Source organism: Nannospalax galili, unplaced genomic scaffold (genome assembly GCF_000622305.1).
Source record: "Nannospalax galili isolate Female #2095 unplaced genomic scaffold, S.galili_v1.0 scaffold430, whole genome shotgun sequence".
NCBI lineage: Eukaryota > Metazoa > Chordata > Mammalia > Rodentia > Spalacidae > Nannospalax > Nannospalax galili.
The window spans coordinates 700,176-714,474 of NW_008328607.1; the positions used below are offsets into that span (position 1 = coordinate 700,176).

Here is a 14,299-nt window from a genome sequence, read left to right on the forward strand (position 1 = left end):
CTATATCCTTGAATACAGGAATAAGAACAGCCTCATCCAAATTCCAACATCTGTTCTAAACAAATAAGAGTGTTTTAAGGACATAATAAATGAAGAAATATCTGCATGCTACAGTCTAACTATAGGTTTGTTCTCTCTGAAACTCATGGTAAAATCTGATCATCATTCTGGTAGCACTGAGAAGACTTAAAGTCACTAAGAGGAATTCATCAGTACTCTCAGGCATGGACTAATTCTCTCAGGACTGAGCTGGTTATCATGAGGGTGGGCTGTTAGATGGTAAAGCTGCCTCTCTTGGTTCTTTGTCTCTGCTTGTACCTGATGCCTTTTTGTTCTCTATCACGAAAAGAGCAGCAGCCCCAGACCCTCAGGAGACAAGCCACTGACCCTGGACTGCTGAGCCTCCAGAACTATGCGAAGACAAAACGATGGTTCATAAAGCACCCAGTCTTGTCTTTATAAAGTCTCCTTATTCAGCAATTCTAATGTAACAGAAAATGTGTTAAGCCACTCAGTTCCCAGTGCTTCACAATGTACTTTAACTGACCTGAGCAAACAGAATATTCTAGTTCTGATCGGATGCTACAGAAGTGACAGTTAATCTTCACTGGCAACTTGATAGCATTTAGAATGACCACGGAAACAAATCTTTGGGTATAAAGGAATTTCTATAATGGATTGAGGTGAGAAGACCCATCCTAAAAGGCACCATTCCAAGGGTTGGGGTCCCCGTGATTAAAAGTGAGAAAGTGAGCTGAACACCAGCATTAACCTCTCTGCTTCCTGACTTCCTGACACAATGCGACTCTGCCTCAAGCTCCTGCCACTATGCCTTGCCACTAAGATGAACTGCATCCCTGAACTCTGAGACAGAATAAACCCTTCCTTTCTTAAACTGCTTCTTGTAGGGTATTTTGTTGCAGCCAAGAGAAAAGTACCTAATATAAGAGGCAACAGATTTTTGGATTTTTCATTGAAAATCCAAACTCGGAAAAAAAACTGTCCAAATTTAAATCCCAACTCCCACCTAACAGCTAGGTGACCTTGAATAAAATACTTACTCTCTGGCCTCAGTTTCCTCAATGTAAAATGAGGATAATAATGGTGCTTATAACCGAAAAGATATTCTGATAGATTAGTACATGCGATATGATTAGAACAACTTGGAGCAAGAGCACTATGATTTTTCAACCATTCCTTCCCAAATGCCACTACTTAACCACTACTAATATTACTACAGAGTCTAAAAAGCACATACCACAGACTAGAAACGTGATAGGTAATTAGAGACTAGATAATGAGCCTGTTTCTTTTCAAAACATGAACAGTGAAAAACTAACTTCAAGACAGGGCTAGGCCTCAGGAGAACATAATCTAATTCAAAGTGCTCTGTTTAAAAAAAAAAAATCATTTAATCATATGAAAATAATCTTATTACTCTCAGCTCTAAAAATATATTGTAAACTACAAGATAAAGAAATTGTAATGGTAAATACTACTTCAACTGCATGTTTACATGTTCAAAGCATTCCCTGACTAGTCAATACACTATTTGTAGTATGTGAGAGTCTAATAGGAAACAAAAAAAGGTAGTAATTAAATCAACTAAATGAGCTAGGAAAGAATTAAGTTTTATCAATAATCAACCATTTGATAAATAAATCCATCTGTAACTAGCTCAAAATACTCAGGTATGTACACAGGCTATCAAGAATTCCCCCAGACTGAACAGTCAGACAGTATTACAAAAATAATCTGAGAGGCCTAGAAAAATATCTCACCTATTTTATTCACACGAAGCCCGAGTAACCCTTTACCTATAGCTCTATGGATAAGCAAAGACGGATACCATGCACCATGATCTAAAACCAACCCTTGATAAACCAAGCCACAGTTAAGTCTCCCCAGTCAATCAAATTGATTCTATTGATAGCTAATCAGGTTTATTATGGATGAGTCTACAGAAAGGGCTGGAAATCCTTTGACTAGCTTAAAACTAGCCTCCAATGATTGCTATATGACATCATTTTCCCTCCTGAGTTTGTTTTATTCCAACCTTAAAAATGCAGGCCTCATCTCCGAATGCTTCTCGACTCACATTTAAAACCTAATCAATGAAGTTTATTGTTAATTCTGACCACTTCCAGCCCTTTCCAAGGTTCTCCCTCTGAATAGTCCCTACTTATTAACATGTTGGCAGCTATAATGATAAGTAAAGCACATCACTGAAATTTAAACAAATGTTTACTAAACTGATTAATAAAAAGCAAAAAAACACAGGCAAGTGGCAGTCTACAAGCTAGAAGTCTATTTTTAACAGCTGAAACTGCATCAAAGGATTTCCCAGATAACACTTAGATAATTTATAATCATTATATGCAAAATAGCTACGTCAGTCAAAAGCAGAAAGAATTCCAACTATGAAATCAACGGAAAATTTTTATTTAATTCAAGTTAGAGAATTTTTATTAGCATAAGCATAAGTGAATGTAAAATAAACATAAAATGCTGCTTGTTAAAAACAACTAGCTAACCACTTTTTAGCTAACAGCAGAAAGTAAATCAAGTCTTAATCATCTGTTAAAGGAGAAACTGATAACATTACATGGTAATCTATAAAAAATTTATTTATCTTTCAAATGTATAACATTATCTAAAAAGGTGAGTTAATCACACTTTTTCTTATACTAATATTAATAATATATTTTCTTTATTAAGTAGATTTTTACTGTCTATTAAACCAAAAATGGATTTTGGATACTAGTAGATCCCAAACATTCCTATTCGTGGAAGTTAAAATCATCAGATAATCACAAAAATTAAATTATAATAAGCCAACCAAAGGGTGCTTTAATCAGTATGAACAACCTAAATTTAGACTTGTATGCCACAGACCTCTCAAAAAGTAGTAGTGTGATGGTACATACCTGTAATCCCAGGGTTCTGGAGTTTAAAGCAGGAGGACGACAAATTCAAGGCCAGCCTGGGTTACATAGCTATTTAGTTCAAGGTTGGCCTGGGCTACATAGAAGACCTTGTTTCAAAACAAGAAAAAAATGTGACAAGTAAGCTTTAAGAAAAAAAGGCTTGGGAAGGTGACAAAGGGAATGTTTTGCTCAAAAACAGCTCAAACAAATGCCTGGAGGAGGAGGAAGAGTGAGTAAGATGAGAAAGCTTCTGAAAGGTCTTCAAGTGCAGTTAGACTTTGAAGGTAAGGCTGTCACTCAATAGATGAGCACTTACCTAGCATGGAAGACCCTAGGTTCTATCCCCAGCACTGAAAGAAAAGGAAGTCTGTTTTCCCCTTTTAGCTGCATCTTTTCTGCCAAGAACAGCTCACGCTTGCCACATGGTGCCACCACCAACTGTATGGAGCCAAGCAACCATGGAGAGAACCTTCTGAAACCATGAGCCAAAATAAACCTTTCCCACCTTTAAAAAAAGAAAGTAGGGGAATAATAGCCTGAGATAGGCTAGAAGTAAGCAAAGACAAAGCAGCTGCCTAATAGTAAATGGGAAGATCGCAAGGAGACTTGGGAAAGTGAGTGACATGACAGACGTCCACGGTTCGTGCTGTAATATATAGTATCAGAAAGAAGCAGGAAGCATACAGAAAGTTCACTAGGGAAGCTACTACTTTGAGAACACTACTTTGCAATACTTTGAGAGCTGCTGTTATCTTCGACTAGAGTCCAGCCAGTGAGAAGGGGGCGTGGGGATGATACATTAAAGACGAACTGGAAGTACTGTTCAGGAGGTAGAAGATGAGGAAAAGAGATATAAAGAATGACTCTCATGTTGGGTGTGGTGGTACACATCTTTAATCCCAACAGAGGCAGATCTCTGTAAGTTCCAGGTCAGCCTGGTCTACGTAGCAAGCTCCAGGCCAGTCAGACCTATACAGTGAGATCCTGTCTTGGAAAAAAAAAAGAAAAGAAGTAAAGAATGACTCTCATGTGTCTAAAGTGAAGAATTGATATTCATAAAAATTAAGACAACTATAGAACACAACTGGAGGGGTTTGGAAAGGAAGAATTGGGTTTTCTACCTGTTGAGACTGTTAGACCTGTTAAGTCAGGTATAGTGGCACATGCCTATAGTCCCAACACTTGGGAAACAGAGAGCACTAGAGGTCTGCCACAGGTTTGAAGACAGCAGGTAGCAAGCTCATAGCAGCAGGATCCTATCTAAAACAAAGCAGACTGGGGAGCCTGTGAGAACAAGCGCAGAGGCACAGAGGCATTAGGAAGAACAGGAACACTGAAGAGTCTGGCGGAGAGCAACCTGAAAGAGACTAAAGGAGCAGCAAGAGTGAGAAGAAAACAAGGATGGACGCCAGAGAAAGTGGAGGGCCTCAAGGAGGAAGCTCCAGATGCTCCAGATAACTAGCAGAAGCATGGAAGTCAAATAAGAGCTCCTGGCCAAACTGGCTGGAAAGAAATGGTAGCAGGTAAAAAGCATGTCAGTATGTGAGACTAAGAAAGCACTCTACCTAAAAGTCACTATAAACAATTTCAAAATAAGGGTAAAGATGCTTTACCTTTCCTCCTCCTGCACCTTTCTTCTAACGGGCCATCACAGGATATTTGAAGCCACATGTGGTGGGACATGCCAATGATCCCAGCACTTGGGAGGTTGAGGCAGGAAAACTGACACAAGTTTGAGGCCCATAAGAATACCTTGGGAGGGAGGGAGGGAGGGAAGGAGATGCTTTGCTGTGACACTTTCAGCCTTAACAAAGAGTGACACCTCAAAATACAACCACAAAATCCAGAACCAGACCAGATCATGTTTTTCAATTTCATATTTTTAAGTTTTCTGCGCAAGGAATCACATCTATTCTTTCACAATTAGAGTAAATTTTTGAGACTATTTCAAAAAAATAATGCTAAATAAAAATAAAGGTATAAAGACACAAACCTGTAAAAACTGAGCAACTTAAAGACAATGGAATGAAAACTTGGAAGCTGGAAAGCAGATGGCTGAGTGACAAATGACTTAGCAAACAGTGAAAACAACCAAATCTTCAGCAAACAGTGGAGAAAGCCAAGAGCAAACTCAATTTAAACTGCAAAAACCACCAAAGGTTCACGAATCGACAGTACCAAATCCACTATGCAGATGTGGGGGATGCTAAAGTAAGGAAGATTATAACTAGTCCCACAGGTTCAGTTCCTTGCCCCAAGACCAACAAAAAGAATTCTAGGTACACAGTCTGAAAAAGGTTTTGAAACACACAAGATCTCAAGACTAAGGAAATCAGGCACAACAGAAGGTAAGAGAATATAACAAAAACACTAAATGAAGAAACATTTTCTAGGGATCCTAAGACTCCCCAAGACATTTCATTCCACATTTTCCTCCCGCCTCCAAAATCCTTGTAGATAAGCCTTCACTTCCACAAATGTACAAGAGGCTTCTTATCCAGACCTAACCAACTAAAGGGAAACACATGAAGGCAGGATATCAAGAGCCTGCAACCAAACAGCTCAGCCAGGTTACCATATAGTAAAGCCGACAAATGACAAGGTTTACTGAGAATCTGTAATCAGTATTTTAATCTTTTACTCTTACAGACAACTATCAACTATTTAAGGAACAAATATAACTTCAGAGGCAGAGATGGAGGCCGGCAAGGTCAAGACCTGTCTGGACTATACAGAAACCCTGTCTCAAAAAAAATCTAACATTTATGTATTCACAGAGCTAAGAGGAAGTACTATTAAACTAGAATACACACTTTTAAAAGGGTAAATATCTATTACAAAGCTCTCAAAATTAAATACAAGAAAAATGACAACTTAATAGTCATAGAACAAAGAAAAAGAGAAATGAAAAACAACTAAGAAAATTAGGCCAGTCCAGCAGGCTCATTATGCAAATAAGTCTGAGGAAGAAAAAAATGGAAAGGAATAAACAACAACCTAATACAAGAAATCTCAAATTTAAAAGATACTTACTTACAAGGTTAAGGGATGTAGCTTATTGGTAGAGCATTTGCCTAGTACACACAAGGCCATGGGTTCAATCTTAGCATTGCAAAGTTTCCAAGATGAAATGGCCCACACCATAAACTCAGGACTATGAATGAAAGAAAACCTTCCCACACAACAACACATACACACATACACACACAAAAAAAAGAAAAAAACTACCAGTGTAAAATTTAAAAGCACTGGAAACAAAATCTTTAGTTTTCATAGACTTTAAAAATGAAAAGAAAAGGAAGAATGAAAAGAGAAGGAAAAACAAATACAAATCAAACACAATATGAAAAATCAAATGGTTTAGAATTCTCAAAAGCAGTATGGATGCTAGGAAAAAATGTCAAAAAGCTGGAAGGGAACACAATTTTTCCAACCTGGTATTCTTTTCCTAATCAAAGACTCAAACAAGTACTGGGGTAAAGTAATGCCATTTAAAAACAGCTAGTAAATCAAAAACAAGGCTAACATTAGTCACTGAAAAACAGAGATGTAACAGTGGAGAGAGTGAAAGGACTCCAAGGGTAACGGCTGAGTACCAGGCCTTGAAAGCAATCAGTCCAGAATGGAAGCCAGAGGGATATGAGAAAGGCTTCCTCAGAAAGGTAAAAAAGAAATGTGGGGCATGGTGGGGACAATAAACTCTAGTCACATCATGCTAGGGTATACATCAACAGTGAAATCTTCAATCAGCTCTTTAAGTCCTCTTGCACTTAAGTGCAAGCACACAACCAAGAATCACCAGATAGCTAAGGAAGGAGTCTATCATAGCGTAGACCAAAACACACAAAAGTTGGAGGACAGAGAAGCAACTTGAAGAAAAGAGACTGTGCTAAATGAATACTGGAGAGAGGGATCCACCCTTTCTATATGCCAAATAGCTGGGGATGGGGGTGGGGGCAAGAAGGCAACCACAGCCACTGTCCTGTGCTGTGGACAGAAAAAGTATCTTTTACAAGCTAAGGAAAGATCAGTAGTGATACAATCATAACTACTAGGAAAAAGGGAAACTGGGAAGAAGGGTGACCAACTAGACAGATCCATTTCCTAGCCAAGAAATTCAAAAATACAATCAAAAACAAAATAAGGAGTGTTTTACTTAAGATTTAGAAGCATAATGAATTTACATTCTGAGAGTTTTCTAAATTCACTTAGTTCACACAACAGTCTTAGCAGACATGCTATAGCCTTCATTGTTTTAAATCAGGAAAATGAGGAACAGCTTTTGGAATATCCCAAAATTACATAAAATCAGCAGAGGAAAGAAGATAAGTCTAAGCAGCCTAACTTCAGCCCATGTTCCTAACTACCACATTACATTGCATGCTTAAGATCAGAAGGTAGTAACACAGTAATCACCTAAAGAAGTAAAGGGAAATCTAGGAAGGGAAATCTGGGAAGGAAGAGATTCTTTAAACTATACATGTATATCTTAAATTAAAAAAATAAAATTTTTTGAAGTATTTGATATTTTGCAGTATCTTAACTGATAATAACTAGCATCCTCCACAGATAAGCAAAATAAGTACTACTTTTTTTTAATAAAACAATGGCTCACACAAAGTCCTTGTTATACAAGCATGAGAACCTGGGTTTGGATCCCCAGCCCCCACATAAAAGCCAGATGCTTATAATCCCAGCACTGGGGAGGTGGAGACAGTGGATCCCTGGCACTCTCTAGCCTGCCAGCCCAGCTGGCTCACAGAGCTCCAGGTTCAGTGAGACCCCATCTCAAAAACTAAGATGGACGATGACTAAGTATGATACTTGGGAAGTCCACCTCTGGCCTGCACATGCACATGCTCATATATTATGTGTACATACATACAACACACAAAAATAAACGTTGAAAAAAAACAAAACACTCATTCCTCTATAATATTTGAAGAGTTACTATAAAACAGACTGGATTTAGGAGACTCGCATCAATTCACCATAAGGAACAAGAACGGAGCTGGCAAGTCATCTTATTCATTTCTTTTCAATTCATTAAATTATAGTGCCTGCCATGTCTAACAGTTGTGGTAAAGGTGACAGATTTTGTCATCTTTGTCATGACCGGAAGAGCAGACAAAGGTCTGCTCATTAATTTGTTCAAAAAATATTTAGTCTCTGCCCTTGAGGAACACTTATTCTTGTGGGAAAGACTGGTAAACACAATTATAATCAATACGTATATAGAGTACTTAAGTAGAGAAACAGTAAAAAGTGCTAAGAAACATCCTCAGGGAAAAGCAATCTTTTAGAGGGAACACCTGAGCTTTGCCTTAAAGAACAAAGAGAAGCTGAACAGAAGAAGTTCATGTAAGACTGTGTAAACCATCACAAAACATAGTAAAATTACTAGACCTTCCCATTCTTGTAAAGGTTAAGTTCACATTAAAGGCCAAGACATCAGAATTTTTATGAGTAATCTTTAAAAAGTTACATAATCTTGATGCCTTGATCCATCTTTATAATCTTTAGTCTCTAATTTTTAGAGTAGACAAGTGTCCAAAGAAAGCACTTTCCACATGTCTAAAATGCATTTTAAAATCTAAAGTGTCAGAGTATTAACAGGATATGATACAAGAATAATCACTGTCGCTTCTTTAACCACCAAAAATTTATATATTAACAGACTTCCTATGTCATAAAATGAAATGACAGCCTTTCTCCCAAAGCAGAGTAATGATGCCAAGGCCTGGAAGCCGCACGTGACAAAGACTATGGTGAGAAGACAGGCAACAGTCAGAGTTCTGAAGGTTTTCAGCACGTTTTTTCTCTTGTTGATATTTTCAAATCCTCTTCCAAGGACAAATCTAAATGGAACATTTATTTTTCCAAACTATAGTGAGATAAAAACACTCTACAGTAAAACACAACTTTAAAGGTCCTTGCTGATGTTACAGGTACCTTAGTGATGAAACATTTTGATTTTACTTAAAGCAAACAAAAATTCTCTAGTTTGATGACTCAATTTTGATGTCAATTATGAAGGTTCAAACCGTCGTTTCTAGTAAACTAAGCTCAAGTACAGTCTGAAGACAACTTGTGTTACTGCAGACACATATTCCACCAATTTCTTCTTTTCCCTAGAACTCCAAATGCTTCTCCATAATTTGCCTCAAATTCATCTTTATCGCATTTACAATCTGGAAAATGACTTTGCACTATCTCAAAGTGGGACTCTATCCCTGCAGGTAAAACTAGTTCCAAGTAGCACCCTCTGACATGAACTGTGGGAACAGTAAGTTTTGGAAAGCCCTACCATGCTCCCTACCACATGAGGAAAACAAAAGAAAGTCATTCCATGAGTCCACAAACAGTAATTAAGAAAACCATGGCAGCTTTGTAATCAGTGTGTGGGTTTTCTTTCTGTCACCTGTCTTTCTCTAAATTTAGCATCTGTATTATATACCTGTTTTAATGGGAATGCCACTCAGATCATACCCTTTTGGTTTAGGAAGCAAAAATTAGACTAAATTCTTTAAAATTACAGATGATGATCCAGAATAATAACGATTAACGTTAAAAGTTGAACAATAATTGTAACTGGACTATTACAGAAACTACCCCCTACAAATCTTTTTAAAGTATATTTCTGAACAAGAATATGGAATACATTTAATTAGTAACAAGGTTTTAAGTATGACTATTAGAAAAAAAAAAAACCTTGAAAGAACATTTAAACCTGTTTCAATTACCATAACATTACCTTTTAACTTTTAAACAACTTACAAAAACCAATGAAGACTTGACTGAAACATTTGGCTTTTGTTTTCTTTTTACAAAATTATTTTGCAACGTGCTCAGTTCTTCCAAAGCAAAATCCACACACATACATATAGAATATAAATGTTTCAACTGGTTTAGTGAAGGTTCAATATCAAAAATCTCCAACTAATACTAAAAAATTAAATATCTTATATGCGCTCTCAAAATTCCACAGTAAGAACGAGTAGTCTTTTCACAACTACCATACTTTGACCAAGGTTAGTAAAGACTGGCAAATTTATAAAAAGAAAATTCCTTTAAAATAAAATCAACTAGCTCTTAAAGCAATGTAGAAGATATGAAAGATGTCACAACTTTTCTAGCCAGTCTTATTCAATAAGTATGATTAGTATATTATTTCCAATATAACTGAAAAATAATGCTGGCTTAATAATGTATTTTAGGCTTTATGTGTTTGGGTAAGGGAAGGAACAGGTGAAACAGATTAGCAGAAAGTCTGATTCTCAGGCCTGTATAAAATCAGCTCTCTAAGACTGACTTTACTCTTTAAAATGGCTACCACCTTCATCTACTATGCAAAAGAAAAAATGTGTAGCACACTACTATCAAAGATAAATCTAGGTATTTTGACAGTGTATTTGAGTTCCTCCCTCAAAAAATTTCCTTTTAAAACTAGCATCTCTTTTCTATTCAGATCAAGTGATCATTAAGTTTACAAGAGCTGGTTATTTACAGTATGAGGGCAACCTATATAAGCCAGATTAGGTCATCTTTCCTTCAGTGTCTGGCTAGGAAAAGCAGGTAACAGTATCTTCCACAACCTAAGATCAAATATACTAGAAGAGAAAAAGGGTTGTCTAGTAAGGAGATCGAATGTAGGAACCACAACCCCACAACAAGAAATGATCATAAAGACTTAGCAGTTCAAAAGAATGGATTATTATGTGGGGTAGCAAAATTTAAGCTTCTTTTCCTAACTAATCTTCTCAGAAGTATTATATAAATTAAAAAACCACCCTGCACCCCCAACCTATTTTGAACAGAAACCTATGGTTGATAACTATTCTGAAAATTATCTACGTAGCTTACACGACTTCCTACCCATTCTGGAATCATTCTCTAACACTCAAGTGCTGGAAGACTTACCACGAACACGCATCTTTCACATATGAAAATGAAAATACATAATGCTTTACGTTTTTAGGCATATATACTATTGAATGTCCACAAAACACAGCATTATCTTACCTCTCATCCTCGCCATCCACCAGGGGTGTCGTCAGCGGTAGCACCTTCAACGGGAAAAGAGCAGAGGCCGCTAGGCTGCTGCTCCCATCTGAAACTGCTGACATTCCCCCACTGTCACCACTGATAGTCTGAGGTAAACCGACTAGGGAAGGCTCTGCTGGGCGCCGGGCGTCTTCAATTTGGCTTCCGATGGCCTGAGCTAATGATTGTGCAGAGAACTGAGCAGAACTTAGTGGTATCTGTTGTGCCAAAGGCAAATTTATGTTAGTTGCTATCAAGGGAGACTGACTAACACTTGGAACCAAATTCCCATTCTGGGTGGCAGGGGGTTGTGCTATATTCTGTGGTGGAACTAAGTTTGTTGGGGCAGAAGGCATTCCAGGAGGACCAGCTGAACTAACCTGATTTGTAACAGAAATACTACTAGCGGAGGGCAAAGGACTGACTGCAGGGAACGGCTGGGAAACAGCTCCTGGAGCTACTGGCTCCACCGCCTGAGGCTGGGGAGGCGCCGACAACAAGGTATTCTGGGGTGCGAGAACCAACTGTGGAGGAAGGCTGGGAGCACTAGTCTGAACTCCCGGATGGAGAAGCCCAGTTTGAGCAGGTGGAACTACTTGTGACAACGGAGGAGCACCTTGCTGAACAACCGAAGGTGGAACCTGGGGAGAGGGCTGCTGTACTGCAGTAGACAGGGTTGCTTGTTGACCAATACTGGTGATCTGACTGCCAATGGGAACAGCAGACACTGCTGTTTGAGCCTGGCCAACCGGCTGCCCAGAGGCCCCTGCAGGTTGTGCTTGTGCTGCTGTGGGTTGCACTGGCATCTGGATGCCCTGTGGATGAGCCACAGGAATCACTGCTGTTCCTGTTCCCATTCCTGCAGAACTGGACTGTCCAGAGGACATCACTGCTTGAAGAATTGGCTGCTGTGGTGCATACTCAGGAGGAGGATTCGGAGTCACTGACTGACCGTGGCCTGGGGCTATCTGTGTAGAAACCAATGGTTGCTGTGGTCCATATTTTAACTGTTGGGGTGGTGGCCCTGGAAGAGCGGTCTGCACTGGAAGAGCGGTCTGCACTGGAGGAGCTGTCTGAGAATATGGCAGTTGGGGCTGAGCCAGGCTGGAAATGGAAGGCTGCTGACCTCCAGCTGCTGTGACACCTACCACGCTGACAGGTGAGGGCTGGATACCAGTAGCCGCATTCAGAGTGGCTTGCAGAGGGACTGCTTGAAGACCTTGCTTCTGCTGATAGCTCAGCTCTTGAGACTGTAATTGGACTTGTGACATATGGGGCTGAGAAATACTCTGTGGTATACTAACTGCCGAAATACTCTGTGGACCAGGGCTACTAAAATCTATCTGTTGGAGGGCCACACCTTGAAGAGCTGGTGGCTGCTGCTGCTGCTGCACAGTAGGGGCGCCCATCTCCCCACTTCCTACACTCTCTGTGTAGTGACTCAGTGTGCTGACACTACTGCTCACTGAACTCCCACTAGTGCTCTCTCTCTCTGAAGACACTTCCGTGGGGTTCTGTTTCACAGTCTCCACCACTTTATTCATTGCTACACCTTCTGCGGCTGGCACTGCGTTTTCTTTTTCATAGAACTCAGTGCAAGTCCATCTACCTTTTTTAAAGGGTTCAGAAGTAGAGTCTAACTTCACAACTCTGAACCTGGAGGTGTTAACTGTTGGCTGTTGCTGCTGTTGACTTGAAACCACTCCCACAGTCATACCTGCAGCTGCATGAGGGACACTGTTAGCAAGAGAGGATGAAACAGTACCATTGCCCATGCCACTCAAGATATTCATATTAACACCACTGGGCACACCAGGCCCAACACTTCCACCAGCAGCACTAGGAATACTGCCTGTACTTAGAGTGGCATTACCAAGCATGCTGCTTGTCACATTAGGGCCGAAGCCACCCACAGCAGCAACGTTAACATTATTCGTTGGATTAGGCCCAGTAACAGAATTTATACTTATGCTGCCTGTAGTACTCGGAGCACGGATGTTAGTCATCACAGATGCAGGTGAGCCACTCGATGAGACAGCAGAAGTCGGTGCAACTGGCACACCACCATCAGAACTTCCAGTTGTGGAGAGTTTTCTGGACCCTGGGCTCGAGGGTGGCCCTCCCGGAATGGATACACCGCTCACAGCAGCATGGGATGGATGGTGGTGCCCGTGGTGAAGGTGGTGCCCATGATGAATGTGATGGTGGTGATGGAGGTGGTGGGGATGAGCATTCCCATTGATCACAACGTTTTGTTGTGGAAGGTGAGGCAGATGAGACTGAGGAAGGTGGGGCTGGTTGGGAGAGACTGCCCCAGGTGTCTCTGCTTCCTGGAAGTTATTCAGAGTCTCCTCCGAGGAGCTGCGTTCAGGCTCACCTAAGTCAGTAGCCCTGGAAAGTGAAACATCAAGGATCTCGGAAGAAGAGAGATCTTCCGTGTGAGATTCATCTAGATCGTCGTAGCTCTCCGTGTCCTCTGCTATGCTGTTGTTCGAGCTGATGCTGGCAGAGATCTGGGCCGGAGTAACGCTCGTTATCTGGAAGCCACTTTTCTTTTTCATCTGAGTTCCGCCTGGCGCGAGAGGCTGTGCCTGCAGCTGAGCCTGCGAGAGGAGGTTCAGGCTTTGTGGAGGCGGAGGCTGTGGTCCCGACATGGAAGATGCTGCAGGAGGCGGCGGCTGGAGCAGCGACGGAGGCAAAATTTCCTCCGAAGATGGAGCAGCACTACCGACGCCGGTACCTGCTGCATTGAGAGCAGAGGCGCTGCCACTGGCACTGCCCCTTCGAGGGAACATTGCCGGGTGCGCCATCTTCCTAGCACTAATGTCTGCAGCAGCAGCCGCCGCGGCGGTGGACTCGGGCGGCTGGTGCATTGTGTTGGGTACCGGGGGGCGGAGGAGGCGAGTGCAATTTCCTTCTGCACCGTAATCTTTGTATGGAGAAGCCAGAGAGGAAAACGGGACCTGACGCTCCGCCCGACGCGATTCCTCCTCCTCTTCCTCCTCCTCCACCTCCTCCTCCTGCTCAGCCGAAGGCGCCGACCGCTCCTGCCTTCGAGGGCTAGCTTCGGGAAGGAAGGATGAACCCGGGTGAACCAGGCGGCCGGGGAGCCAAAGGGGAGACCCCTTCAGTCCTTCGCCATTCACTTTCCCCTCCGGTCACACACCCCCCTTTATATTCCGCTTCACGTGGGGTGCGGGGCGGGAGGGAAGGAGGGGAGCCCAGGAGGGGGCGGGGGTGGGGTAGAGAGGAAAAGCGAGAAATGCCCACCTTCTTTGGCCAACTCCAGAGCCAGCTCAGCCCCCTCCTCCCGCGGCTCGCCCTGCACC

The 14,299-nt window shown here is 41.2% G+C and overlaps 1 protein-coding gene across 10 annotated transcripts in view; it reads right to left on the reverse strand.

Annotated features, from left to right (window-relative positions):
* Positions 1 to 14,295, reverse strand: part of Tsc22d1 (TSC22 domain family member 1) — a 127,305-nt gene extending 113,010 nt beyond the window's left edge. For 3 of the 10 annotated variants that reach the window (XR_001872316.2, XR_003848602.1, XR_003848597.1), the window contains exon 1: positions 10,950 to 14,171. Coding sequence is in view for 7 of the 10 variants with exons in the window: in XM_029560737.1 (XP_029416597.1) it covers positions 10,950 to 13,843 (2,894 nt within the window). In the remaining 3 variants the exon portion in view is untranslated. Of the gene's footprint in view, positions 1 to 10,949; positions 14,174 to 14,240 lie in introns of those variants that run through there. The other 7 variants (XM_029560750.1, XM_029560757.1, XM_029560760.1 and 4 more) reach the window with 5 other exon arrangements.
* Between the last annotated feature and the right edge of the window lie 4 nt (positions 14,296 to 14,299).